The sequence below is a fragment of the Nematostella vectensis genome, chromosome 9, assembly GCF_932526225.1.
Source record: "Nematostella vectensis chromosome 9, jaNemVect1.1, whole genome shotgun sequence".
Lineage (NCBI taxonomy): Eukaryota > Metazoa > Cnidaria > Anthozoa > Actiniaria > Edwardsiidae > Nematostella > Nematostella vectensis.
The window spans coordinates 10,907,224-10,934,641 of record NC_064042.1 but is presented as its reverse complement, the minus strand read 5'-3'; the positions used below and the strand labels follow the sequence as shown (position 1 = coordinate 10,934,641).

General features: G+C 40.3%; 4 protein-coding genes across 5 annotated transcripts; 1 reads left to right on the top strand and 3 right to left on the bottom strand.

Annotated features, from left to right (window-relative positions):
• Positions 1-292: 292 nt before the first annotated feature.
• Positions 293-8,893, bottom strand: LOC5512655 (cilia- and flagella-associated protein 91). Its single transcript, XM_048731967.1, has 16 exons — positions 8,732-8,893; positions 8,484-8,560; positions 7,984-8,141; positions 7,568-7,714; positions 7,135-7,313; positions 6,105-6,282; positions 5,371-5,466; positions 5,170-5,231; positions 4,638-5,074; positions 3,785-3,856; positions 3,356-3,577; positions 2,108-2,254; positions 1,711-1,794; positions 1,108-1,172; positions 822-913; positions 293-705 (listed from the first exon to the last, which is right to left on the bottom strand). The coding sequence occupies exons 1-16, from the start codon at positions 8,796-8,798 to the stop codon at positions 437-439; spliced, it is 2,352 nt and encodes a 783-aa protein (XP_048587924.1). The 5' UTR covers positions 8,799-8,893; the 3' UTR covers positions 293-436.
• A 260-nt stretch (positions 8,894-9,153) lies between these two features.
• LOC5512657 (UPF0686 protein C11orf1 homolog) lies at positions 9,154-11,470 on the top strand. Its single transcript, XM_001632924.3, has 3 exons — positions 9,154-9,465; positions 9,685-9,772; positions 11,191-11,470. The coding sequence occupies exons 1-3, from the start codon at positions 9,241-9,243 to the stop codon at positions 11,313-11,315; spliced, it is 438 nt and encodes a 145-aa protein (XP_001632974.3). The 5' UTR covers positions 9,154-9,240; the 3' UTR covers positions 11,316-11,470.
• An 882-nt stretch (positions 11,471-12,352) lies between these two features.
• Positions 12,353-14,409, bottom strand: LOC116618446. 2 transcript variants are annotated; one of them, XM_048732660.1, is made up of 4 exons: positions 14,231-14,409; positions 13,961-14,055; positions 13,449-13,562; positions 12,353-13,031 (listed from the first exon to the last, which is right to left on the bottom strand). In XM_048732660.1, exons 1-4 carry the CDS (start codon positions 14,318-14,320, stop codon positions 12,635-12,637), a joined length of 696 nt encoding a protein of 231 aa, XP_048588617.1. In that variant the 5' UTR covers positions 14,321-14,409; the 3' UTR covers positions 12,353-12,634. The 2 variants fall into 2 exon arrangements, with proteins under 2 accessions (XP_048588617.1, XP_048588618.1); XM_048732661.1 differs by having other exon boundaries at positions 14,159-14,405.
• Positions 14,410-15,535: 1,126 nt separating this feature from the next.
• Positions 15,536-18,876, bottom strand: LOC5512660. Its single transcript, XM_048732662.1, has 4 exons — positions 18,669-18,876; positions 18,458-18,548; positions 18,150-18,263; positions 15,536-16,886 (listed from the first exon to the last, which is right to left on the bottom strand). Exons 2-4 carry the CDS (start codon positions 18,508-18,510, stop codon positions 16,490-16,492), a joined length of 564 nt encoding a protein of 187 aa, XP_048588619.1. The 5' UTR covers positions 18,511-18,548; positions 18,669-18,876; the 3' UTR covers positions 15,536-16,489.
• Between the last annotated feature and the right edge of the window lie 8,542 nt (positions 18,877-27,418).

Genomic DNA, 27,418 nt, shown 5'->3' with positions numbered 1-27,418 from the left:
GTATGTCCATGACTTTTATGACGTTTGACGCTTCTGCGCGTAAAGTTAGACGCACACAAAATGAGTCCATTAGGTAGGTCAGACAGTGCTCTTGTTCTTATTAACAGTGCATTGTTACAGCGACAGTAAAACCGTGGACACCCAAAGATATATGTGGAATTATATTGTCTTCAAACGTCAAAAGCGAGTGACCAAGTGATTGGTCAAACATTCCATACATATTTCCAATGTTCACGGTTAAACTGATGGCGCTATAACATAATAAACTCACAAACCGGAAAACGTTTCCATATTTGGAATTTAATATTATTTTATTAATATATAAGATATCTACATGAGGTGCTCATATTGCTGACCACTCATTTCATTCACTTTTTACATTTCTTTTTCGTGGTTTATGCCAAATACAGTAAGACTTAAGATCAGATCCCTTGCTTCATTCAGTCTGCTCGGTCGTTTCTATGGAGGGTTGGGGCGATTGACGGGGGGATCCAGAGGGAGGTCGGGAAGGTGGCCTCGATCCAACCTTTGGGGTGCTGGGTCGAGACTGGGATTTAGGAGAAACCGGTTTTTCTGGTTCTTCCTGTTGTTGATTCGGTTCGACAGGTTTCGGATCTGGCTGGGGATGAGTTTGCATAATCTCTTCAGTCTTCCCGTGAATGATTCTGTGCGCTGCTAGAAGGTGCTTGCGCTGGTGACGTTTGACTGAAAAAGGGGGGAAATCGTCGAAAAATTAGTATGCGTCACAGGTCGATGTTGGGTGAACATCCTGCAGCTAAACCCATGAGCATCTAATGATGAGCTACACAAAAATAACTTACCCTTCTCTCTGACAGTGATCTTTTGCACTTCCGGTAGTAAGAATGATGTCACTAATTCGGCAACAATCTCCTCCGACTGCAGCTTGGTTTTCCTAAAGACAAAGAGCGGTGACACAAATGTTATGGCGAAAATAAGCAACGAGCTGTTGGGGTCATTAGAGTGGGGTGAAGTTCTCCTCCTGCGCTCAAACTTCATAGGACTCCCATTACGTGGAGAACAACGCATACAGCTGAAATACAACCCCAGGCCCTACGTGATTCCTTGCTTGCATTGTGGGTCACTTACGTTTGTTCCATGTCATGCGCGATCTGGTTGATCTTCTCCGCTTGTTCTTGGATCTCCTTGCGAGCCTACAACAAGGAGAAGCGTATGACTCGCAAACGTACCAATACAGGCTTGTCAGGAAGCCTTTATTGGCACTCTTCAACTACCACAACAACTGTAGAACCTAACGACAGACTAGTGTGCACTAGGCTCTCTGTTGCCTAGTTCACACTCGTGACATAACGAACTAGGCGCGCGCAATCTTATGTCCGTATCTGAAGCCCAACATAACAACATGAAAAAAACGTTTTTTCTCTTGTAGTTATGTCCATGTCGTTATGTCGTTATTTTGGAACATTCACACTTGAGTACATAAGAGTGCGCAGAGGCATAAGTAAGGCTGTGGATATAGTAGTTTAGCTCTCTGAGAATGGTGTGGGGATGAGGTCAAGCTTTAGGTAAGACATTCGTACCATGAAACCCACGCACACCCCCTGTCCGCCAAAGCGTGGAATTTATTTTCAGGATGGGGGTAGGGTGACGAAGGTGAAAGAGCGGCACGGCAAGGGCGGAAAAGGATTGTGTGGGAGGAAAATGTGGTGAGTAGATGGCGGTTATACTAACCTGGTCCTCAGCAGTCACCTCGATGGCGCCCATGATGACATCCTCAAGGTATGTGTCCACAGTGTTCTGGTGCACTTTGACAACCTGGAAAAAACATGCGTTAGTAATGTTTCAGTTAAATGTAGAATCGCCCTTTCAACGGGACGTAATAAAACATTGGTCATCAGAATTGATCTAGCCTTTGGCTCGCGGGAAACTTAAAACACCATGCGTGAGCTTGATGCGTTGCTGGTGAGCGTTGAGAATAGTTATATATCCATCATAATTTCGCCCATGATACGCCCAGTTTCGCCCGGTTACAATACAAGGCAGGACAACGATAATGGGTGGAGAACCCACTGCCGCATACATATAAGTTTTCTTTTCCGGTTAGACTGGTTATTCAATCCCGCTGTACCTGTTTGAAGATTTCGTCCTCTTCGCGCCTGCGCCGTTCCTCGACCTGTCTCCTTCCACTCTCCTCAGCCTCCCGAATGCGACGCTGACGCTCGGCCAACATTGCGAACGCGTGGATGCGTCTCTCCTCTTGCAAGCGAATAAGCTCCTATAAGCATCGATAAGAGTAATGAAGTCTGTGAAAATCATCTTCGTAGTCAATAAGTTGTATTTGATAAAAAGAATTAAACATAAATCTGGAAAGCCCATGACCCTACTGGGGGAACTGTAGACTACTGAGATTTTCATCATCCTGTGAACTCTTATCTCTCATTTGAAAAAAAAAGGGATAAATATATATCTGGAAAGCCCATGACTACTATAGACTACTGAGATTTTCATCTTTCTGTGAACTCTCATCTCTCATTTAAAAAAAAAAGAGATAAATATATATATATCTGGAAAGCCCATGACTACTATAGACTACTGAGATTTTCATCATTCTGTGAACTCTCATCTTTCATTTTAAGAAAAAAGGGATAAATATAAATATCTGGAAAGCCCATGACTACTATAGACTACTGAGATTTTCATCATTCTGTGAACTCTCATCTTTCATTTTAAGAAAAAAGGGATAAATATATCTGGAAAGCCCATGACTACTATAGACTACTGAGATTTTCATCATTCTGTGAACTCTCATCTTTCATTTAAAGAAAAAAGGGATATATATAAATCTTGAAAGCCCATGACTACTATAGACTACTGAGATTTTCATCATTCTGTGAATTCCCATCAGTCATCTACAACTTCTATACCGCTTTCAGGCTTTCGTCATTCAAACTTACGGAATTGTATTTGTTGCTATTTCATTGGTCAGCAACTTGCAGAGAGATAGCGTGGTAGGAAACCATTTCAGTGCTTACCAATGAAAACGTCAAGATTCTGAATGACGGGAGCCTGAAGGCGATTGAGCTGTTGGAACTAGTTGGCGAGAGTTCGCAGTATTGTAAAAATCGCAGTTAAAGAATTAACCACTCCTTTGTTGTTCACAATTTAAAATACTGCAGCTCATTTACAAGAAACTTTTTTAATCTTTATTAATTATATTTGATTAAAAGTTTACCAGTTAAATGCTTGAATAAACCGTTTGAAATGGATTCTTTGAGTCACTTGGTATTATGCGGGAGCGTAAAATGGCGGCGTCAATGGCCTTTTTCATAGAAAAAAGGCTTCAGCAAGACAGTGAGCCCAATGCCCGAGTACTTACCTTGCTTAGGAAGTCAAACATGTCTGCGAGTGTGCCGCCCTCGGTGCGCGCGAGGGCTTCCTCCACGAACGACTCCTTGTGCTGGTCTAACCGGCGCTGTCTCTGTAGTGTTAGTACCGACTGGCGTTCATTGCGCTTTTCAGCCTGCCCCCCCTCCTGTAGGGCGTGGGTGCTCCGCAGCTCCTGGATCAACTCGAGGCGCTTCTCCTTCCCTTCGAACATCTAGAAAGGAGACAAGAAGCGTTTGAGCCAATTTTTTTACTAGAGAAGGATACGGAGACGGTGGAGAAAAGGTAAAAGGAGCAGTAAGCAACAAACTCTACTGAATACCACGATATAAATTGGAAATATTTACCATGGTGAAACGCTGATTTTCGCTGCAACGCATACATGCCACATTCAATTCACTTATTATGGTATTATGCTTACCATGTTCTGTATTGCTCTCCCTCGGATGATCTTCTGTAGGAAAATGGTGGCGAGCTCAGCATCTTCCTCGGCCTAAAAAATACAAGAACAGTCAACACCACAAGTTCGCAGCTAGTGGGGCGGGTGATCTGTACTTAGAAACCTAAAACGAATGACATATCGAATGATATGGCACTGAGATCCTCTCCCCTCCCCCCTTTGCTTTAGAAGACTTCCTGAGCTTTACAAGCTATCCTAAGCCAAGCATTAGTAGCAGAAGGTGTTGTGGAAACGGGAAAAATAAACACACAATAGCAATGGTATGTTGTATGCCTCTTTAAAACAGATTAGATAAATTGAAGTTTCAAGCATAAGCCTTCGGATCATGTTTTAGGGTACAGAACTAACCCGCTTATAAGAACCTAAAATTTAAGAACCTGTTACATAGCTGAAAAATACCAATTTAGGCCCCGTTGAATAAGAACCTAATTAGCCTAAAATTTGGGACAAGTTCTTATTTAAAAAAATTAACCTTTAAGATCCCAGCAATTATGAAAATCATGATTCTCAAGCAGTGAATCATGTATTATTAAATCAATATTTTTAGCATGACCACTACTGTACAAAGGCCGATTTTGACATTTCATCAATCTACAGTAGATACCCCACTTCTACCAGCCATTAGTATATTAACTTTTCTTGGAAATTAAGAACCTATTTAAGAACCTAAGTTGCCTAAAAATTAACAATAGTACTCGTTAAATAAGAACCTATTTAGGCAAACATGGAAAAACTTAGGTTATTATATGAGGGTAAGTACTGTAACAGAATTGTCCACGATAAAGTGACCCACGATAGGACAGCAAAATTTTACCTGTGAGGGTATCTCCACAGACGGGGTCGGTGGGCGTGGCACTGGCTTCTCAACTTTCACCAAGAACTTAAGTGGCTTCTCAGGTTGTGCTGGCCTCTTTGCCAGATTGATAGCATCTGCGACTTCTTCTAACTCCCTCTGTCTTCTCTGTGTGCGCTTCACGAATCCAGCCTTTCCACCTGACTTGGGTTTTGGTGCCTGGATCCTCGGCTGGGTAACAAAGTCCGGCAGAGAAGCCTCAAGTTCAAGGAGGCCTTGGTACGTTGAGAGGTGAAAGCTCTGAATGCTGTATTGCTCAGAGCCACGGTCCAAGAAGACGCCAACTCGGGACATGGGTGCATAAGTCTGGGAGTTAAAGTCGGAGTAGTCTTGCACAACGTCACGTCTTTCAAGTTTCCCCTCCACTGTGCGTCGCTTTTCCTTAAGTTTTCTCATTTCTTGAAGAGGTTAAATTGAATATCATGAATTAAGCCAAGATACTATAACATACAAAAATGCATCTCTTAAACGTATATTCCCATACAACACTTACTTTTTATGTGTTCCTTCTGTATTTTGTCGAATTTGGCTTCTTTTTCCTTCTGCTTTTTAGACCTGTAGGATAATAATACATACTTGTAAAACAAGTAATGTTACATTTTGAAAAGAGAGCTTAAAACCCTCTCCTGCTACTAAAATCTTTATACAGTAGCAAGAGTATAAGAAATGAGCTCTCTCATGACCATAAACTCACCATAATCTATCAAGTCGCTTGGTATTCAGTTCGGCGTGGTCTTCCTCTCTTTCCTGCAAAATCCTTTGAAGAACTTCAAGCCTTGCTTCTTGTAGCCTGCAATAAAACATTAACAATGTACTAACTCAAAAGGGAAGGAAATCATCAATTGTTTTGCATGGGTGGCTCAGAAGAAAGCCTACTACCATCTCAACCTGGCTACTGACACCAACTTGAGATGGTTCCCACTTTTTAGGTGAATGTAGCGGACCATCACCAGTGTGTCAACTTAAAGTGTCGATTTGCACCTCTTTACACATATCCACCAAACCTCTTTTCATATAATTAACATCATCTTTTAAAGAAGCCTGATTCTAGACTTTGTTTGCACAACAAATGTTTAAACTATCAAACCTCTCAGACAGATCCCTGTTTAATGTACTGTTGATAATAAGAATCACTTCTCGAACTCTAACTCTCCATAGCAAACCTCTGAGGCAAATCCCTATAAGACTCACTTCTTGATCTCTGACTCTCACATAGCAAACCTTTGAGGCAAATCCCTGTATAATGTACTGTACTGTTGATAATGAGAATCACTTCTTGATCTCTAACTCTCCATAGCAAACCTCTGAGGCAAATCCCTGTATAATGTACTGCACTGTTGATAATGAGAATCACTTCTTGATCTCTGACTCTCCCATATAGCAAACCTCTGAGGCCCTGTATAATGTACTGTTGATAATAAGACTCACTTCTCTATCTCTGACTCTCTGAAGGCCCACTCCCTCCTCTCCTGCTCATCCATCATGTGTCTTCTTTTCTCAAGGTTATCCATGTCATTAAGTGCTGGGAGGGTGGATTCCCATATCCTCTTTGCACGAGCCCTTTCAATCATTTCTACTTCAGCTAAGCCAGCTGGCAAACCATGCCCTGGTGAAATGATCAGACATTTTAGACAAACAGTATTGGAACAAGAAGTATTGTACATAGAGTTAATAGTTACTCTTGTTGTGGAAATAAATTATTACTACTGCATTAGGAACACTTGTAGGATCATAATTTAGAGTCCCGTAATTATTCAAGTTTTACAGGAAATTTTTCTTCTGTCTGTTATAACACAAGTACGTGCAACAGTGTGTCCATAATTTCATAGTGCAAGACTTGACTTGACCAGATTTAGGGTAAAGCTTGGCGCACTATACAAACCCCCTCTGACAACAGTGGACAACTATGACAACCATTCACTCTTGTATAATACACACTTTTACACGCAAAAATAACTGCCAAAATCGGGGTGCATATTCTACATGAAACTTCTTGTTTGAGAGGTTAAAAAATTTACATAATCAATAAAACAATAGAAAGCTCTTAAATTTTTCGATCTGCGAAAAAATTAGTCAAGTCGAAGTCAAGTCAAGTAGAAGATAAAAAGAAATACTGTACTATACTGTGTTTATCTATGCCCTAGTTCACTTTTATTTTATTGTCTTTTGATTTTGGATAAATAATTTTTCAATATTCTTCTCACCTAGCATTTTTGTCAAATATTGTTACTTAGCTCTATTTTTTTTTTTTGAATGACCACAAAAATCAGTGTGCATATTATACAATAGTTTTTATTATACATCTTAGTAATATGGTAAAAATATATACAGCCCCCCCCCCCCCCTGTGACAACAATGGACAACTCTACTAAATAAAGAGGCAAACTCTACTCAACATCTCATCCTTTTACTGCAACCTTCATCTCAGACAGCAAAATTTCAAGCAAGTCAGACTTACCATGGGATAGAGTGGCTAGCGTCAGGAGCTCAGGCTGCGAACCTGGTCTGACTACATATTCAGGTGAGTAGGGGTCAGTCTGGGTTTCGCTTTCCCTGTAGTCTGTCTGAACCATGACTGTTCTTGTGAGGGGTGTTGGCGGTCGCTCTCTCATGCTATCGAGTGGGGCCATGGGGTCTCTAACATGATAAATTTATAAAAAAAATTTAGAAACTAAATGTTGTAAACATGGATGTTGATCTAGGTGATGTCAATAAAATGCTGAGGATATCACTTCTAAGTACATAAATACATACTAACACAAACTTGTGTTTGCAAACAAAGTAGGGCAGTTCAGTCTTTACTGACAAGTGCGAAAGTAGACAAAACAGCATTTTTTTTATTTCCAGATCAGCATTTCTCTCTGGGATAATCTGTATATACTTCACTGTACCTTGCAGTCTGAAGTAATACATCTGGTGGAACTTGCTGGAGAAAAGGAATGATAGGTCGTCTGAAGAACTTGTATCGGTCTTGGCCACCAACGTCAGTATATGGGTGAACTTTTGGAGGGACTGAGACATTTGGGTCATAGTTGAACCTGAAATGGTTCAAAAGCTGTAAAGTATACAGCCTTGTGCATGTTTAATTGTGCACATTTCATGCTAAATAACATCCCATGCAATGGTGGCAAAAATCAGTGTGTGCATGCAACAGAATGGGTAAGACAACCTCTTACCAGTGCTGCGGATCTAAATTTCCCCAAAAAAAGCAATAAGGCCTGGTGGTTCATTAGGGCTTCGACAATTATAAATGTTGAAGCTTTTTTCAAGTGCCCGTAATTGCTAAGGAGGTGCAGCAGAAACTCACGTTGTATATCTGATCAGTGCTTCTCTAGCTTGTTCCTGATAGCCTCTCCATTGCCTCGGGATGAACTTCGGTACTGGATCTGTGACCTCCAAGTGTACGCTGTAGCGAGGATGGTGCGGAAGATCGCTGAACATTGTCTTGTAATGAGGTACTCTTTTCTGTTTAAAGATAAAATTAAGTACTCTCAATGTTTCTAGTGATTACTGTATACAAAATACATAAAATTTTAATCAGGGTTATCCCTGAGCGCCAGTTGGCAACAAATTTCACCAGTTGGGAAAGAGTTGAAAGCGAATAAAAGTGAATAAACAAAGCTTAACAGGTTTATTGGAATCTTTTCAACATTAGTTGACGATTTAAGCTTATGGTCTATTTTGCAGCTTTTACGAAAATGCAGAAATTAATATTTATAAATATCTAATGTGTAGATTATATTAAGTGAATTTGCTTTATTTAGCTATTCTCAATAAATCGGAATTCAGAAACCTTCGTGTACTTACAACTCTATCGGTGCCAGTGTGGGCTTTGAATGTAGCTCTTGCATGATCGCGGTCGCTCGAAAGCGTATGCAGTGGATCTGAAAACAAAATCAATAACATATTTCAGCCATAAATAACTTGAGTATCTAGTTAATATAAGCTAAAGGGTAGTAAATCTTGTATTGTTGTTGGAGAAATCCCACTCCTGGACATTTCTAGCGAAATGTTGACAATGAAATTTGGTAAAAAAATATCACAAATTTACTAACCATAAAGATAGTCATGAGTTCTAGCAGGCTGAAGCCGCTGCCTTGTCACAGTTTGTGTCATAGACATGATGAAATAGAGGAGAAACAAAGACGAATTTAGCGCTATTTCTCAAGAAAACATGGCCTCTCTCTCTTCTCTTTTCTTCTGGTTGCTATGACGACAGAGAGCAAACGCTTTTACCTAGTGCCTAGGCTCTCTGAGCTCACCGGTCATAGTCAACCGTTGAAGCTAATATTAAAATTGTTGTGTCTGAAACAAAAAATAAATGCAACACCTGAAATTTTGGAAGACTAACCAGTACCATAGAATGTAATTATAGCAAAAAAGATGTATATTTATTATATTTTGAATTATAAGCAGTGAAAATTTGGTAGCCCAGTCTCCGCTGGCGAGAGAAGACTGGGGAGAATCTCGGCTTGATTCTGTTGTCATATCAACAAAGACAAGAACAAGAAACCATTTAGCGATAATTTAGTGTTCGAAATAATCACCGAAACATTTTACTAAGATGACCTACGCAACTTCGAGGGAACTTCCGTTTGTGAGTGAACTTCGTGCAAGTGGACACGGCGAAGTTTGGGATCACACTGACGAGAAGAAATTCCAACAGTTTGGCTGGCGATGCACTAATACTGAAAGTTCCTATTTGCCGAATGAAATTCTTATAGGAAACTGGAACGAACAAAGATTTGATATAAAGAATCTGGGCCAGGCAAAACCGATTCCATCACAGGTAAATTATTGTTATTCTAGTGTGATTAGATGGTAAACCGTAAACTTACAGTTTGTGCTCTCTCGAATTGTTGGCTTTTCGTGTAATTAGACTTCATATTAATTCGATAAAGTACTTCAGTAAATAAGCTATTAATGTTTTAAATGTCTCAGTGTGTTTTCTTATCCCTATCTTTACAAAGTGATATTATATTTGAAATTTGATTATTTTTTTTTTCAGTACGATCATTACTTCACAACTACGCATTTCAAAAGTTACGCTATCCCGGGGGTTAACAGAGTACCCGACTCTCTAAAACACTTGGAAGGTACTGTATCTTGTAACTCTTGCTGTATGATTTCCTGCTAGTAAAGTAGAAGTGTATTGCAGTTATTCCCCCCCCCCCCCCCAATCCCAAAATCCCTCCTCTTAAGGTCATATGACTTTAATAAGGGAGTAGTCATTTATTACTTGGGGGATGCTGGCAAATATGTAGGGGGGTCTATGTTTTTCTGGGTGCCGATTTAGGGGGGTCACATTTTTGGGGGCTGCCATTAAAGGGGGGTCACCAAATTTAAATCTGGTTTTAATATGATACTGAGCATTTCACTATGTTTCCTACTATGGTATTGCTAGTCCCGTATTGTTCAGATACCAATCTTGTCTTTTAATATAAATAAATTTTGAGAAACCCTCTCATGGTTGACAGACAAAGCTGCCCGTATAATCAGTTTAACAATAAATAAAACCAATACTTTAAAATGTTGCGAAACCTAGACTCAATGCCTTTGTTAACATTGTCGACGCATTAGTTGTTTTCTAGCAACACAGGTATTGTTTATCTTTGTGCCACTCTTAAACTAGTGAAAGTGAAGATTAACACTCAAATTAAATAGTGCAAAATTGCCATGCTAGCTGATCTATATTTTAATAAAGGTTATATTCAGTTACACTCAGTATATCAAGTCTCTGTGGTTTTAAAGACATATAATTATCTAATATAAAAAAAAAAGTTGTGGTGGTGGTGGTGGCGGGGGGGGTGCAAATTTTTGGGCCTCCGGTAGGGGGGAGGGTTCACGATTTTTGGGGTCCAAAATTTTTTAGCCCAGGGTTTTGCAAAAAAAAACACCCCCCCCCCCCCCCCACAGTATTTAATGACCGCTCCCTAATGGGAGGGAAGGGCCAGAAGGATACAAAGAAACACCTTTAGTTTGTTAAGACTAGTTAAGACTATCACATAGTGAATGCCTAACTTCATAACAAACTGAAATATACTATTCTACTCTTTATTGTATTATGTTAGCTCTTGCATGACAAGGACAAGAAGCCGTCCTTGTCATGCAAGAGCTTCCTTGATTTTTATGTGTCTTTAGATAGGGAGCTCATCAGGCACCTAACGACCTCACCCAGGGTTATATGTAGTGGGGGGATAAAAAAATCCACCACTTATCCACCATTCTGTAGTATATAGCTATAATATTTTGTTTAGACTCAGTCATTCTTGTATATCTAGTGATGGGGAAGGGGTTGTAGAGGACAGATGCAAATGTCCCATGTCCTTTTAAATTCCCCTACCTGCTCCTGTGCCAGCTACAGACTTGGGAAATAAAGACCTTTGCCCCTATTCTCACTGTCTACAGGCCTGTCAACCCTCCTAGCTACACTTCTATTGAACTGACAGAAGCACAGAGAGGCATTATAATGTCAATTCTCGTAATCAATAAAATTTCTTTTTTTTTTCTATAGCTCGTGAACCCACAGCCTTCCCAGGTCACCAACCTGAGATGGATCCTCCTAAACTGAAGGCTCAGTACAACTCATTCATGACTACGTCACGAGCGGCTTTTGGTGACCCATCGAAGATGAAGTGATTCTGTCTAAGTTATTCAGTTTGGTTTTTTAAATATATTTTTTTGTTTATGGAATATAAGTGTAATATATGTAAATTTATTTTGTTAATATATTTTGATTATTGTAAAAGTTTGTTTAGATCTTAGAAGAAAAAAAAAAACTTTTTTACGCTTGAGTCATGTTGTGTACTACTTATTATATATGATCATAGCTCCCCCTCCCCCCTATAAGATGATATCTGACACTGGGAGGTCACTGACTATATTAGGCAAGGGTTTTTTTTTAGAGAATTTTGTTTGGTGGATTTTTTGGGCGCGGAATCTTGTTACCGATCAGTCATACGTCAATCTTTAAATCCAAATAAGGCAATCAAGGCACGCCCACATCGACCCCTCCTAGCAAAATTCTGTTATTTTCAAATGGTTACTAAGAATCTAAGCAATTTAAAATATATAGAGATCTTTATCGATAAAAAGCATCCTGATTTGCCTCGTAGCAGATTCGAGAATACTTTCGCCGGGTGAGGGGAATACTACCAAAAGCAGTTTTCTTTTTATATGCCCGAAGATCCAGCGTACTTTGCGGGCGCTCCCAAAGGTCACGCTCTTACGCGGGGGTGACCTTTGGGAGGCCCGCAAAATACGCTGTATCTTCAAGCATAATCAATATGCGGAATTTTCAAATTGCTACGCTTGTAGCTTTCCCCAAATATCAAGATACATTTAAGTAGTAGGTGAGTGATGGGAAGCTTATGAATCTTGCATCGTATATGCAAACTATACTATAAAAGAATCCATTTATATTCTTCTTAGACCTATTCATATTTGCTAGTGAACACTCATTTGTCAGAAATAGAGGGGAGCCCCCCCCCCCCCCCTTACAAACACTTTAAAAAGAAACGCATTTGAATAAGAGTGCATACAAATGTACATTGCTTTCCCTCCCCTCCCCAACTAACACTCCATTAGGTAACCGTGATCTAATGCCTCGGTAATAATACTGTGGAGTTCTAGTTTTGAAACGTGATGATCGAATAAGATGAACAAAGGCAAGACAATTTTGTAACTTAAATGTTTATTTGATGGAACTTACATTTACATTTTTCTATAGTTTTCATGCCGAGTCGGTAAAAAAATATCAACGCTTTGAGAAATAGAATGATCCAGCTTTTTTGCAGAGGACCATGGAATGGTCAACGATACTGTATACGTCATGTTTTTCAAGCAAAAGGTCTGGTCAGACAATCATGCAAAATCAGTGAAAAATGTTAGTAACATTTCCAGCCAAATAAGAGCGCAATCAAAATCTATAGTGTTTTTTGATTAATTGAAAACTGCTCTCATACGACATAGAGTATGCCGGAGTATGTTGACTTCCTGTAAGTCATGCTGCCGCTGCTAACGATACTCTTGATCTGCGTCCAGCACGAATCTCTGTTGTAGCAATCGTAGCCACCGCTGTTACAGTTGCTTGCATCAACGGTCACACACCCCCAAGACACTCTTCCTGGGTGAAGGCCCATGGTTGAACGACCCAGGTTGTTAGCTGACCAATACCCATAATAGCCGGAATTGTCTTCCTTCTTAGGATAAAGCTTATACCAGTCCAGCCCGGAATAGGTCGTGCTGGTGTGATAATTGCCAATCAAATATTCGCCATAAGGGGTGGGGCCCTTCTGGTCCGCTTCCGTTTTGCCAGTGGCTTTGACAACCTTACAGGTATGCGATGAGCTGCCCCTGGCAACAAATAAATAAATTTCATTATTGCCAACCAAGATTCGAATTCAATTGAAGGCATAAATGCAAGTGCAAAGAGAAGAAAGCTCCCCTCCCCCTCCACCTCCTCCCGCCCCGCTCTAGAGTCAAAATCTACAAATAAGTCTCCTCTCTCTAAAGCCTCTCTCTCCAATAAGCTTTGCCCAACCCTACTCCTCTTCAAGACAAGAAAATATAATTAAGTCCCCGTTTTTTATTATTATATTTTTTTGTACTAATTTTTTTATATTAATTTTAGGGCTTTTATGGTATAAGCATCTTTATATTAAAAGTAGAAATTATTGAAATCATGGCATTTAGCCACAGTGTTTCAATATGTAACGGGCTAGCTACTCCTTCGACAAACATTAGGTTTTTAAAGCTGAAATTGTAACTTACTTTTCGCACTTCAGAGAGAGTGATGACCTCTCAAATTTGCAAACTACAGCATTTGGGTTGTTACTTGGTCCCCCACTAGGGCTTTTGTTTTCGGGACAGCAAGATGGCACATCGCTATATTAAAAAAGGACAAAGAGAGAGGATGCGATTAGTGATAAATATAATGGAGTATTGTACAATTGGTGACGCTTGGAAAGACAGGCCCATGGAAATAACCGATTGTGATTTTTAATGTCATGTCAAAAATTTAATGTCAAAGACCCTCGAAATTAGCTGAGTATTCTAAAATTGTTTGCGTGTGTTTAGTAACGGTTATTATGGACCTTTCGCTGAGGTTTTACTATACATTTTTGTATATGAATTAGAAACAAGCACATAGCTAGGTGTAGGTGCGCAGTAAAAAAAAGTCAAAGATTAGGCAATCTTTGAATACAAAAAGCCAGATTTTGTCGAGTCAAGGAGATGCCCGCTTCTCTGCGAATGAATGAAAAAGAATGATTATTTTCTCTTACCCTCGAACTAACACCAGAAGGCAAGCCATCAACGCTATCTTCATCAAAGACATATTGTTGTTAGAATAATCAATGGTTTCTTTACTTGTTTCCGTCTGAAATGAAAGAAAAAGTTTAAGAGCATAAAGTATTTTTTGATAAGCAAAAGTATATACTACTTTTTTCTAAAGCATTTGTAAAAAGCAAAAAAAGACTTACAGATGATACTGCTCCTCGAAGGATTTTCGAGATAAAGGTTTAGCCCTTGATGGAGCTTTATTTATACTTAACTCGTCCAGGCTTAATGACCTTTGGCAGCAATTCTGTTCCTGTGTTGTTGAAGCACGCATGTGAGCCCTGTTTATACTCGTCCATGCTCATTGGTCACTGGCAGCAATTCCGTATTCCTGTACGTAAGGCACGTCCCCTTCTTGGTCGATCTGGCATTGGAGACCTGCCAAAGATCAACCCTGTTGAAAAAAACGATATTTCTCATCATCTGTGTTTGTGTGTGTGTTTGGGGGGGGGGGGGGGGGGGGGGTTCTTCCCATTCGTCTAGGAGTCAAAATCGGGCCTCTGGTATTGTTTAGGGGGGAAAGAGGCACTATGTTTTCAATATTATTCTAAACAAAACATTGAACAATTGTCATTCGAGACTTTGTCATACACTGGGATACCTAAAACTGCTTTTTGGTATTTATATATTATATGTATATATATATATTTCCCGACGAGCATCTTATCATGCACTTTTACCCTGGAGACGCGTGCTTTACTAATCTCCTTTGTAGTCTTTCTGACCTCTATCGTGTAACGCACGTGAGATTAGAGCGACCTCTGAGAGTGTTAAAATAAAATCGAGTGTATTAGTGAAGCACGTGTAACTGTGTAAGTAAAGAGAGATGATGCTATTACATCCGGTGTGTGCACCTCCAGCGTGATCTATAATCTACGTGATCTATCTTGGCAGAGATTTGTTGATGAAACACGTGGAACGTCTATTTTAATACATAAAGCAGTAACTTTATAGAAATCATTTGGTTGATGTATCAGGCGCGTTTTTAGCTGTATAGAAGCAGGCGAGTTTTCCTATTGAAGAATCGCGGCAAATCCCGACTATGAGCATGTGTAGTACGTGGTTTAAGCTAGAGTAGTCGATGACATCACCCTTGAGGTCGCCAGTTCGCTTTCTACATAAGAGAAGGAATACATATCTTGAAGAGATTTTTTCCGTTATTGCTGAGAGACGTGAGCTAGTAAGAACGATGGCCATTGGCCAGATTATATCTTATTTGCACAATCCCAGGCACATACTTAGTGGGGTACCCAGGGGAGTACGCAATCCCCTTCCCACTCACCTATCCTCTTCCCCAGGCCGTCAGTAGGTGTGTTACCTCTTACTTTACGTAGGACGGTAAATGCTCAGACTGTCAGATCATGCTTTTCCCTTGGGAGACGCATTCCGAGATGCGTGTTATTTTGCAGTGGTATATAAACCACTCCTTAACTCTACTAGTAGTCTCATAGCTCGAGGTTGTCTCGAGTTTATTTGTTTTCCTGATTAAAATTTGAAAAATATTTAAATGAAATGAGCAATTACAACAAAAACAATGATATTTTCTGTATATTACTATATACCATTACATCATGTGTTACGATATGTAAGATAAATACACATATTACTATATTATACTATCGATGTATGCGTTCCGCCATGTAAGTATTTAATAAAGATTACTGGCAGGTGCCCTCCAGCTCGTGTGCGTGGTGCATTGGAAATTATTTCTGTTCGGCTAAGCGCAGCGCAATTTATAAGAAAATGACCAGTAGGTGTAGCTGTATCCCCACCCAATGTATTGAAGCCTGCTACGACACTGTATACATTACCTATTAATCGTTGTAAGTCACGTGGGTGTTAAATTTTGCCAGCACCCCTCCCCCCCTCCCGCTCCATTCCCTCTCGGAACAAAAGTTCTAACCTCCCGGCAGCCAACAGTATGTTTTCACAGACGACACACTACTCAAACCTTATTTTGATTTATCGCAAACTCTTTGACCGAACCCCAGCTGCTTCCCTCACTAACCCTTTATATAAAGAAGTCCTGTCCGCCTCTGATACTGTGGTGTTCAAGTAGTGTTAAGGTGAGCAAATGAAACCCATTTAAGAATTTTGTTTTTTATTTAGTTCAGTGTTTATTATTTCATGCTACTTCTGTTGACATTTTTCATGGTTAGCCCTTAAAACAAAAATAATCTCTGCATCGCGGATCAAGGTTTTCGCAGAGGAACATGGAAATGCAAACAAAAAATATACACTTCTGATTTTCATGCATAGCTTTTGCTAGACATAATGAAACATCAGTGAAATTATCAATTATAAGACGACCAGCTTAAAGATAAAACAATTACAATCGAAATTATCAATATTGTTTCAATATTGTTAGCTGCTTTCATGGCCGCCAATGCGCACCCTGCGGCGCACCCACCTGTTTACGCGCCTGCAGTTGCAATTAAAATCTATAGTGTTTTTTGATAAATCGAAAACTGTTTTCATACGACATAGAGTATGCCGGAGTACGTTGACTTCCTGTAAGTCATGCTGCCGCTACTAACGATTTTCTTGATCTTCTTCCAGCACGAATCGTTGTTGTAGCAATCGTAGCCACCGCTGTTACAGTTGCTTGCATCAACGGTCACACACCCCCAAGACACTCTTCCTGGGTGAAGGCCCATGGTTGAACGACCCAGTTTGTTAGCTGACCAATATCCATAATAGCCGGAATTGTCTTCCTTTTTGGGATAAAGGTTATACCAGTCCAGCCCGGAATAGGACGTGCTGGTGTGATAATTGCCAATCAAGTATTCGCCGTAAGGGGTGGGGCCCTTCTGGTCCGACTCCTTTTCGCCAGTAGCTTTGACAACGTTACAGGTTTGCGATGACTTCCCCCTTGAAACGAAATGAATTTGATTATCATTATCAGTCTAGTATTCGAATTCCACTGTTGCCCCCGCTGGGCAACGTTCAGTTTCAGCGTCCTCGTAGACAGATAAACTCATAGATGAATAAATACCAGTGCGGGCTTTTAAATGAATTTATGTAAAACTTTTCAGAAAGGATAAAGCAAATTATAAAAATTAATTATTTTCAAATGCCTCAGTCCTAGGATTAGTGAGACAGTATACAATACATGCGCTATGCACCTTGAATAGGATCATCCACCCAGAGCGACGTCATGAAGTTTTCCAAACTTATATTGCTCTAAACTCGTCAAATTGAGCTTCTTGGCAGCCTGTGGCCTATCAGGGTCTGGATGGGGTTAACCGACTAGCAACAAAAAGCTTAAAAAGTAACTGACTACCGACAAAACATGAAGAAAAATTGTGACTAGCGACAAAAAAAATTCGCCGACTACCGACATTTCATTATTTCCGGTAGTTTTACTCTTTACTTTCATCGTCAATCTACTTAAATTCGGCCATTTCAGAATCTGCACTATGTATTTCCTGTTGCATTAACTTTTCAACCAATTATTAATCCATAATTAATTTATTATCGATAAGTTATTATTTACTCATCAATCCTAAATAATGTTTAATCTTGTTTATACACGAAATCTGGTACAAAAGCGAATACTAGCTTAGATCTACCGACTACCGACAAAGACCGATAATTTTTACCGACTACCGACAAATTATAGAAATTTCAACTGACTACCAACATGCAGACCCTCCCCCCCCCCCCCCCCCCCCCCCCCCCCCCATTCAGAACTACTTTTATGTGTCCTAATTACATTTGTACAGTGGACAGTGGAATTGTCTTTATGCGTCCTTAGTACATTTGTACAGGGGACATAGCAAAATCCAGCATATTCAACTTACAAGCAGAAAATTCATAGCATTATGTTATTTTTTTTTTAATGTTAATATGAAGCTAGGTTGCTACTTCGGCAAACATCAAGTAAAAGCACAGGCTTACCATCATAAGGTTGTGTATGTATGGCATCTCGTGATCGCCGTCGCAAATGGCCTCCAATACATTTCTCATTTACTTTGACTTTATTGTAGGGCATTTTCGTTTCAAGAGCAAACTACTAGATGTTTCTGATGTAAACTCTGAGCTGATCGGCGATCATACATTATGCCATTACATACAAAATTTCAAACAACCTCAGAATGGTAAGCCTGTGTTAAAAGCTAAATGGTCACTTACTTGACACAAGTCAACGATAGTAATGACCTCTCAAATTTGCAAACTACAGCCTTTGGGTTTTTACTTGGTCCTCCACTAGGGCTTTTTTTTTCTGGACAGCAAGATGGCACATCGCTAAGTTAAGAGAAGAAAATAGAGTTAAGATGGCACATCGCTAAGTTAAGAGAAGAAAATAGAGTTCAGATCAAATTTACCTCACGCTATAGGTGTTATATGAATCTCTAAATACAGTGAATTCTTAGTATTATACGGAACCTTCAGGGACAAAAATATCACAATTTATGCTCTAAAATTGAATTCTACCTTACCTTCGAACTAGCACCAGAAGGCAACCAATCAACGCTATCTTCATCAAAGACATATTGCTGTTGGAATGACCAATAGATTCTTGTATACAGTCTGGAATAAAAGCAAAGCTAAGCTAAGCTAAAATGCGCGCCTAAAGAATTTTCTGCTCTAAAAAAATATAGTACGTTTTTTAAAGCATTCTGTGATAAGCAAAGAAAGACTTGTACTTACAGATGAAACTGCTTCTTGTCTTGCTTGAGATAAAGGTTTAGCAGTTAAGATTTGAGCCTTCATTTATACTTTCTCGCACGCATTCGTTCTGACTCGGAATACCGGTTTTTCCAGGGCCTAACCATTTTTTGTTTTCTCTGTTAAAGTTATTCTTATCCTCTCTCCTAGCTTCGCAAATCGTTCCCTCTGTCATGCAATGCACTTGACATGAGAGTGAGCTCTGATTGAGGTCAAATTCGACTGCGCAAGAGACTAGTGAAGCACGTATACAAGATAGGACTGACGATTACCAGTAAAATCTATCATTTCATGTAAAGTTTACATCCAGCGTGTGGTGGCTGGATCTTTTTTATAAGAACGTCTGCATTTTAGAACGTATCAGAATGACAAAAATATTTTGCTGCTATCACAGCGTCGGCATGTTTTTAAAATTTGGTGACATCTCAGGCTGGACGTTCTTATAAAAAACGGTTTTTATATAAAAAAAAAAGTGTATGGTGAAGTACGTGGTAAGCTAGAACAGACGATGATTAGTAAACTTAGTAACTTCTATACAATAACGTACCCGACTTAATTCGTAGATTGTTATTTTAAAGTCCTTGCAAACAAACCGTTGTATTTTTAATATCAAACAACAACGGAGTAGTTGCTTGACATTCTTTAAAGAATTTGACCGTTGTTGATGTAGCAGGCATGTAAGAGTTGGCGCGCACCCCCTCTTTACCGCCAAAAAGCCGCCTTTTCGTACCACCAAAAGAAAACTAGGAGGGGGGAGGAAAACCCGGTCTCAGGCCATGTAAAGTGCTTGGTATAATTTATGACACACACAACGTAGAGGTCGTCTTCTTTTTAATTTCTTTTTAAATCTATTATATTATATCTTAGATCTTTTAGATCTGGAACTATTCCTAAAGAAGAGATGGGATTTAATATCTTGGCAGTGTTTGTACACGTAAGCTAGAAACGACAATAGACAGTCTTCGGCAGATCGCTGGTTCTCCGAGCACGTGAAACAGGGTGGACGCTGACCTATGTCAACTTTTCAAACTGACCAATGTTTATTGCATCTTAGAAGATTACTATTTATTTTTTTATAGAAATCTTCAATATAACACCAAGGATAACCATTTTTCATCGAAGCTCTCTAAACTAACACGCGTGCGATGCGACTGTACACACTAAGAGGTGCGTATTTCCGTAGTAGCACGACCTTTGGCGCCGCTCATGGAACATCAAGTCACGTTAGCGCAGGATAGCATAGCCCCGTTTTTCCTGTCGCTCTTGTTTCTCATTCCCGTTCTCCCAGTCGGTTTTTACCGGCAAACCCCGTTCCCGTTTCTGGAAGCTAGCTTGCTAGGCTAGCAATGTCAATGCTACTGTTTTGTGGGTTTCAGAGTGGGAAGATCCCCTTTACTCGCCTTTTTTTGCGCACCACAGGAACCCCGAAACAAACGTTGAGTATAACCTTTCGACGTTTTCGATTCAGTCGGGTTTTTTTTCATGTTTTTTATCATGACATTAAATACTTGCTCTGCATATGTTATCCGAGATGTGAAACAGGGTTATGTAATTGGTCACATTTACACATAACACTCGGTTTGATTTCTTCGCACCACATCTAAGCACTAACATTTTGATTGTGGTTGAAAATTCTCTTTCACTTTTTTTTGTTTAATGCATAGTCATCATGTCGTAAAAATATTAACACTGTGTAAAACCATCAGGGTGTTTTATATAATTCAGTAGACCCCAGTCTTTACCATTTGCGCATCCAACATGGCGGCCTCCACTAAAGGATGAACAGATAAACTTGTTTCCTTATTATTAGAGGAATTGTGAGTTAGAGAAAGTTTGTGGAATAGCCGCAGTGATAGCTATAAAAGTCCTTAAAGATTAAATAAAGATTAGTCGCTAGTCCCTGTGCTTCTCTTCGACTTTTCCAAGCCTTCACCCAACATTTTTTTTTTCTTTGTTATATATCATCATAACAGCGACAACGTTGGAGTCCAGCGCAAAGTCAAGAACGTAGCGCCCAAAGCAGTTTATGTGCACTGCAGTGGACATTGCCTTAACTTGGTTATCGCCCAAACTGTCACCAACAAAGCATTAGAAATGCAATCGATAAACTGAAGCAATGCAGTCTGTTCTTCTTAGGAAGTCCAAAACGAAAAGGTAAAGGAGATCTAAAAAACCCTCAAACCTAATTTTGATAAATAAATAAATAATTTTGGCACTTTTCAATCCATAGGTCTTCTTAACTCTGTTATCACAAAGGCGATAGCTGACGCGGATCGCCGCAAGGCTCTTGTGGATATGTGTCGGGGCGGCCTGCCACACGCATACACACATTTCTACCAGTCATTTACCTTTATAATCCCCTCTTTGGAGCTAATAGCAAACTTGTGGATGAGGAGTGCCAACTTGCATCATGGGACAGGAGGAGCAAGGACGACGCTGCCTTTTCGCTGGCAAGTCTGACCTCCTTCGACTTCATTGTCCCCTTCCTCGTACTCTACGAGTTCCTATCACACTTAGCGGGAATAACTGTGAAGTTGCAAGGCAGAGCTGTAGACATTGTTAAAGCCTATCAAGAGGTAGTCATCATTTTTGTTTCTGCCAAGTGTCTGCTTCGATTTTAATCTTTTGTTTGTATTTTCAAGATCCTACAAGTGAAGGAGACCTATGAGGTGTTGTCATTAAAGATGGATAAGACGTTCTCCAATATATACACCCACGCTGTGCGAATAGCTGACATCGCAAATACTGATCCATCGATACCGCGTCTTGTTGGAGCATTATATGCGTAATGTAGCAATCCCCTTCATGAACCACATCAAGTCGGAACGTTAAGAGCAATTCTCAGGTAATTAAACTGTTGGCGAGAAATACGCAGTAATCAGTGGATATTTTTGATAGTTGATAGCTGACGTTGTTCGTGTAGTTCTATCAGTACTTGCCTCGAGGCTCCATTGCTTTGTCCCATCCATTCTATGTGAGAAGTTTCCAGACGAAGAGGCCGAGGCCATCCTCGATACAAACAAAGATGATCTCCCCTCTCCGGAACTCTTGCACCAAGAATTGGTCCGATTCAATATAAGGTTATTGTAACACTAATAGTAAAACCTATAGTAACTTTATTGAAAATTTATTTGTCCAATCTAATAACAAGCCAAATTAATTGCTAGCTACAAAATTGATTGTTTCAATAAAAATATCTTTGGCTTCCTGCTGTATTTTTTTCTAGATACGACGCTAAACAGTGCAATGACAGACCAAGTACCACAGTCCAAGCTCTAAAGCAGTGTGAAAGGGACATGTTCCCTAATATGTCCACGCTGCTACAGATCTGTTGCACTATACCAGCTCCAAGCTGCGAGTACAAGAGAAGCGCGAGTGCACTTCGACGCCTCCACACGTACAACAGTGGAAGCACGGGTGGCCTAGTGTGTTAGCGCGTCGGCCTCTCACCGCTGTGGCCCAGGTTCTAATCCTGGTTCAAACTGGGGATTTTTCCGGGTTCCTGCCTTGAATCGAATTTGTCACAGGTGAGTTGAAGTTATTCTCCCGTGTTTCCAGTCTTCTCGGATAAGGACACTAAACCGGAGGTCCCGTCTCTTCAAGCTGCACTACATTAACCTGAACCGAAGGGACGTAAAAGAACCACTGGGGACGCAATAAACCCTCTGGCAGTGACCACCCCCAGTGACAGTGCTTACTAACCGAGGGCCATATGTTAGAAAACTGTATATTCGGTTAAATATGCTACCCTCGATAAACAAAGATTACAAACAGATGGTGCATGGGTCAAGAGGGGCTATAGGCATTAGCCCTAATCCATTGTCACTACGACACCTACCTGGATCAAGTGGTCAATCAGTTTGCAAGAAAACACGCTAGAAGAATTGACTTTGGAACCCTGAAGATCAACAGAATCGTATACTTCTAGAAGCAGTCAGGCCATGTGTATAGATATATCAGAAATGAAAGAGAACACATTTATCCGTCACGCAATAGATATTTTATTTTTCCTCCACTGTTCATGGGCCAGGTGGAAATGTCATCAGCTCAGTGAATTATGTAGATGAAGACGCTAAGTGGTCATGCATCCCCAAGAATGAGAAAGGGCAGGGACCTACCAAAAGAATACGGATCACAGGTCATCCATGGTGACTCTTTCCGATAACTCATTCCATGGTGACTCTTTCCGATAACTCTTTCCATGATGACTCTAGTTCCGCCAGCAATCACCACCGACAAGCCCAAAGACACGAACATCACAGAAGAGGTCGGCAATCGTCCATCCGCTGCTCGGCAAGATCAGAACCACCAGCTAAGTACTGGTGGACGCGTGGTAGCGACAGGGTTATTCTCACGAATAACTCCCCCCGGGTCAGATCCATTCATAATGAGGGTAACGCGCAGATCTTGATGATTGAGGTGGCATCTTTTGGAGAGACGTACATTATGGGCAAAGATATTCAGAAGTATGTCATCAGAGAGAAAGGTTAGTGATTTTTCCTTCCATACAAAAAAGTCTAGTTCTACCACACCTCAACGTCAAGCGCAACCTTTTTGTTTTTTATTTTTTGTTAAAAAAAAACGAGAAGCTTTCCAATAATATATTTCATAAGAGCTTCGTGTATCGAGCTTTTTTCCTCGACTCGTATTGTATGACTTATATTTCGGTGCCGGATCAAATCACGTTTTTTTAATAAGATACAGATATCCCAGGATAGGGGAGGCGTTGTATAAGTATAGCATTACACTCTATGGTTTATATAATTCAATATTTCAACCTTTAAGGATGGATGTTACCACCTGCGCGCGGAATGACATTCTACATTCTACTCTTATTTACATGCGTTATCCGTAACTGTTTTTGGTTTATTATTCTTCCTAGTTTGGTAGTTCGGCATTGGAAATCGTCAAACATTTATTTTTCTTTATCACAAAGTCTTTTAAAAATGTATATTGCTTTTGTTTGTCACTGTTGCTCGTAATCCTGACATGCCACCCAAGTGTTCCTTTCCTGGACACTTGAGAACGTCACCGAGAGCTATACCCGCAAACGCCGCCGCGACTGTTATGCACCCACGGACGTTTTTACAGACGCCCGAAGACATCGCGACCAGGACGCACCCGCGGACGCACGCACATGCCGCGACTGTTCTGCTATTACTTTTATTGTGTGACAGTAATAATATTAGGATGTCCGTTTAATTTAACCTAATCTAAAAAATAAGCGTTCTTCTAGTTCCAGTATCTACCATTAAATCCGCATCAAAAAAGGACCTGAGTAACCTGGGTAGTCGGTGTCGTTGCCTTCGTTTTGATAGTGTGTGGGTTGGTGCTGGTCTTTAAAAGACCATTTTCAAAGATGTGTAAGAGAGGTAAGAAATGAAAAGAAGTAGATTAAAGCTTCTGCGCTATGTGATGAACGATTAGTACCGTTAAAAAATACACTCAACTGAGATGTACAATCACATTCTGTAGGGAAATACAGTAAATGCTCAATTAAGCGTTCATCTTTCAACGCCCCCCACTCGAATTTGTGCCCGTGTCTCAGACGCAAAATATCAAAGATAAAATTATAAGAAGAAACTAGCTTCCTCCGCAGGCGTCTGGAGTGTTTTGGACCTTTTATTGGGCAAAAGCGATTTAGGCTGTGGCGTGATTAAGGGAGACCGGGGGACTGGGATGGGAGACCCTGGGTACCAGGGGCTCGTTCACCGCACAAATCGTTGTCGCCGCGAAGCTCGGAGCCTGTGGTACCCAGGGTAAGGGAGAGACCGTGACTCATCTCATCTCTTTTGTCTCTCTTTCCTCTTCCAGCTTCCGGTTCAACTCGCCCTCAGTCCCCTCACTTCCATGAACAGTACCACAGGAAGCGCAATTCATAAAAATACTGAGAAAGTACAAAAACACTCGAGATACCTGCAGAGGAGCTAGGCACCACAAAAATGGCAAAAAAGCAAGCCGCTGTAGCGGTTTGACCAACCGGTTAGAAGCCAACCCACTGTAGCAGGTTGATGGTCAACCCGTTACAGCGGGTTGAGAACTAACAAGCTCCTATAGTATACTATGGTCCCCAAGCCGCGGAAGCGGGTTGACCAACCGGTTAGAAGCTAACCTGCTGTAGCAGGTGTAATGATATGTCACGCTATACTTATGTCACGCGATTCACATTCGGGTTCTGTCAACCCGTTACAGCGGGTTGAGAACCTTCAAGCTATCCTTAGCCATTGTCAGCAAGGCCGAATATACCAAGCCGTCGGCTATGGCAAAGCTGATAGAACATTTGGCCTAACTCATGGACAATAAGAGGCCACCCCCGGAATCGCTTTTTGGTACGGCCTCAGATTGGAGTGAGGTCGTACGCACCATCAATGAATGTGTCAAGGTATGTTTATGAATTTTTTGTTTTTACAAATTCTAAAGAGACGACAAATGCAAACGGCATGCAACTAAACTCCCGGCGGGGTTTACAAAGAAGCCCAGAAAAAAGCTGCAAATTAAAATTGAAGCACTCGATAAAACTAGAAATGCAATGAAAACCTATCAGCCACCTAGTATTTTTAGACAGATAGGTATTATAAAATTTTTGCTTACCTAACGAACTCCCGGTTTTTGGATCCTTAGCTAAAATCTTTCGTTTTTAGGGCGCACTTAATATAATATACTGAAAATATTTTGATGGAGATATGCTTTAAACCTGACGTTAGACATTAGAATTATTGTTAGAATTATGGTTACGCTACAGTACGCGACATTGTATGAAACGCAATGATTTTTAGTCTGCTCTCCGTATGAACACACAAGGTGGCCGCCAGTCGTTTGCGATTATATCGCAAGCCACCCTGTGATCGCCTAGATTCAATAATTTTAGCCGTATTTCAAAATAATTTAGCCATATTTTGGACATATATAAAATGGGAAGAAATATCATTTGCACGTGAAAAAAAGTTTTGCAAAATGAGCAGACAAGTGCTGGTTTCAGATCCAATCAATAAGTATGATTGAAAATTGTAGGGGTGTTTGATTTGATTTTAAGCTTGACAAAATCTCAATCGAAAAACTACGCGTAACGTAAAATTTCTAGTCGTAAAATGGAAATTCTTAGACAAATACGGGTGCAATTTCCATCCCTAAGCAAGCATTGCCAACAGCAGACCTCGAATTATTGAAGGGGTCACAGCCACGCCCCTACTACTATTATTTTAAAAGTTTTTATAAGTTTTTTTTTTAAATATTAACACGAAATACCAGAAGTTGAACAACACGAGGTCGCTTCTTTAGAAACAACATACCCCAATCCTTCCACAAGCCACCATATTAGGCACTAACACGCCCCAACCTAACACAATACGAGCACTAACGCCAAATGACACACCGCCATATGCACACTATAAGATATAAATGGATACCTGGGTTATGAAGCCTTAGGAGTCGCTACAAGGGATGGCAACAGTCTACAGCTCCAAGCAATAAGAAACAACTCCAGTCATGGGGGCGGCCCAAGTTGCGAGAACAAACAAATACGACCTGAATTATAACAGTCTCAACAGGATCCTGAGCAACACACCGCACATTACGGCTCTCTGTGTCCTTGGAAGCGGACAGCAACCAGGCCTGGTAACGTGGATGAGGGAACAGGGGGTACTACAAGTAAAGCGACCAGGCCGATGGAGAAATTGTTCCCCATGTGAAAGGGTGTGTCTACCAGGAATTAAATCCTACTACCACCACAAACCTGTGCTATCAGAGTTTAGTTTGAAAATCTGCCTGGAAATTGTTCTCCTAAAGACCCGAACGTTTTAGGGGCCAAAATACTTATAATCTTCTAGTTTGGAAAATTCAAACATTCAAGTGAGTTTTATCGAAGCCTTTACTTGTACTTGTACCACAAGAATTTCGTCTGAGACTTTGCTCATGGGTATTAATTTTGATTTGAGCCAAAAAGCCACTTTTCGAAATTGCTATGAAGTCCGGGCATCTTAGGAATACTTTAAGTAATGTATGTATTTCTAGTTCTAGCAAAGATCGGCCAGTATATGGCGAAGTCAACAACTTCATTGCCAACAGCTAAGGATTAAGTGTTAATCATGGACGGTTTTTGTAGGTCTCGTTGTTATGGCCGTCCGCATTCATCATCATTTTTTTTTTAAATCTGCCGGCTGCGAAACAAAACTTTCCATGGACAATTTGTTTCCAGTTTGAGCATCGAGACTTTGTGTGGAATGGCGCTGAGTAGTAAGGATAGAATCATTTTTTTTTAATGGAGACAATATTTATGTTTTATGTTTCATATTTTCAATAGATACAATACTTTTGTTTATCTAAAAAAAACGGATGAAAACCAATTTAAACAAACCTTGGAATACTACATTATCGTGAGTCAACTAGATCCTACATCACTACATCACGGGAAATTAGTTCTTTTCTACTCATTATACTTGGTTAAAGTGAACCAGAATATTTCAAGTTGCTTTTATACTTCCTAAATACTTTTTTATTATTGCGTAAGTGTTCCTCTTGTTAACGATGACTTTACAGTACATAATATACGATAACATAACAATATTACTGATACAACAACAACAGTTTGAGTTTCTGGTAAGCAACTTTTGTGTTGCGTTGACCTTATTACTGGTTACTGGCAGTTTTCCTCTCCGGAACATTCGTATCGCTCAGCGGATGGCAACAGAGGCTTGTACTTCTCATCCTCATTCAGACACAATATTCGGGTTTTC

What these genes read in the sequence shown, in the direction of transcription:
- LOC116618446 (XM_048732660.1), bottom strand. Translation starts at nt 14,320, where the DNA reads ATGAGCATGGACGAGTATAAACAGGGCTCACATGCGTGCTTCAACAAC. An exon ending in CTTCTGGTGTTAGTTCGAGG is followed by an intron (nt 13,563 to 13,960) that starts GTAAGAGAAAAT and finishes TTTTTAATATAG; the next exon opens with CGATGTGCCATCTTGCTGTC. An exon ending in CTCTCTCTGAAGTGCGAAAA is followed by an intron (nt 13,032 to 13,448) that starts GTAAGTTACAAT and finishes ATTTGTTGCCAG; the next exon opens with GGGCAGCTCATCGCATACCT.
- LOC5512657 (XM_001632924.3), top strand. Translation starts at nt 9,241, where the DNA reads ATGACCTACGCAACTTCGAGGGAACTTCCGTTTGTGAGTGAACTTCGT. An exon ending in CAAAACCGATTCCATCACAG is followed by an intron (nt 9,466 to 9,684) that starts GTAAATTATTGT and finishes TTTTTTTTTCAG; the next exon opens with TACGATCATTACTTCACAAC. An exon ending in CTCTCTAAAACACTTGGAAG is followed by an intron (nt 9,773 to 11,190) that starts GTACTGTATCTT and finishes TTTTTTCTATAG; the next exon opens with CTCGTGAACCCACAGCCTTC.
- LOC5512660 (XM_048732662.1), bottom strand. Translation starts at nt 18,510, where the DNA reads ATGTCTTTGATGAAGATAGCGTTGATTGGTTGCCTTCTGGTGCTAGTT. An exon ending in CTTCTGGTGCTAGTTCGAAG is followed by an intron (nt 18,264 to 18,457) that starts GTAAGGTAGAAT and finishes CTCTTAACTTAG; the next exon opens with CGATGTGCCATCTTGCTGTC. An exon ending in CTATCGTTGACTTGTGTCAA is followed by an intron (nt 16,887 to 18,149) that starts GTAAGTGACCAT and finishes TTTCGTTTCAAG; the next exon opens with GGGGAAGTCATCGCAAACCT.
- LOC5512655 (XM_048731967.1), bottom strand. Translation starts at nt 8,798, where the DNA reads ATGTCTATGACACAAACTGTGACAAGGCAGCGGCTTCAGCCTGCTAGA. An exon ending in AGGACGAAATCTTCAAACAG is followed by an intron (nt 1,795 to 2,107) that starts GTACAGCGGGAT and finishes TGTTTTTTCCAG; the next exon opens with GTTGTCAAAGTGCACCAGAA. An exon ending in GATCACTGTCAGAGAGAAGG is followed by an intron (nt 706 to 821) that starts GTAAGTTATTTT and finishes CCCCTTTTTCAG; the next exon opens with TCAAACGTCACCAGCGCAAG.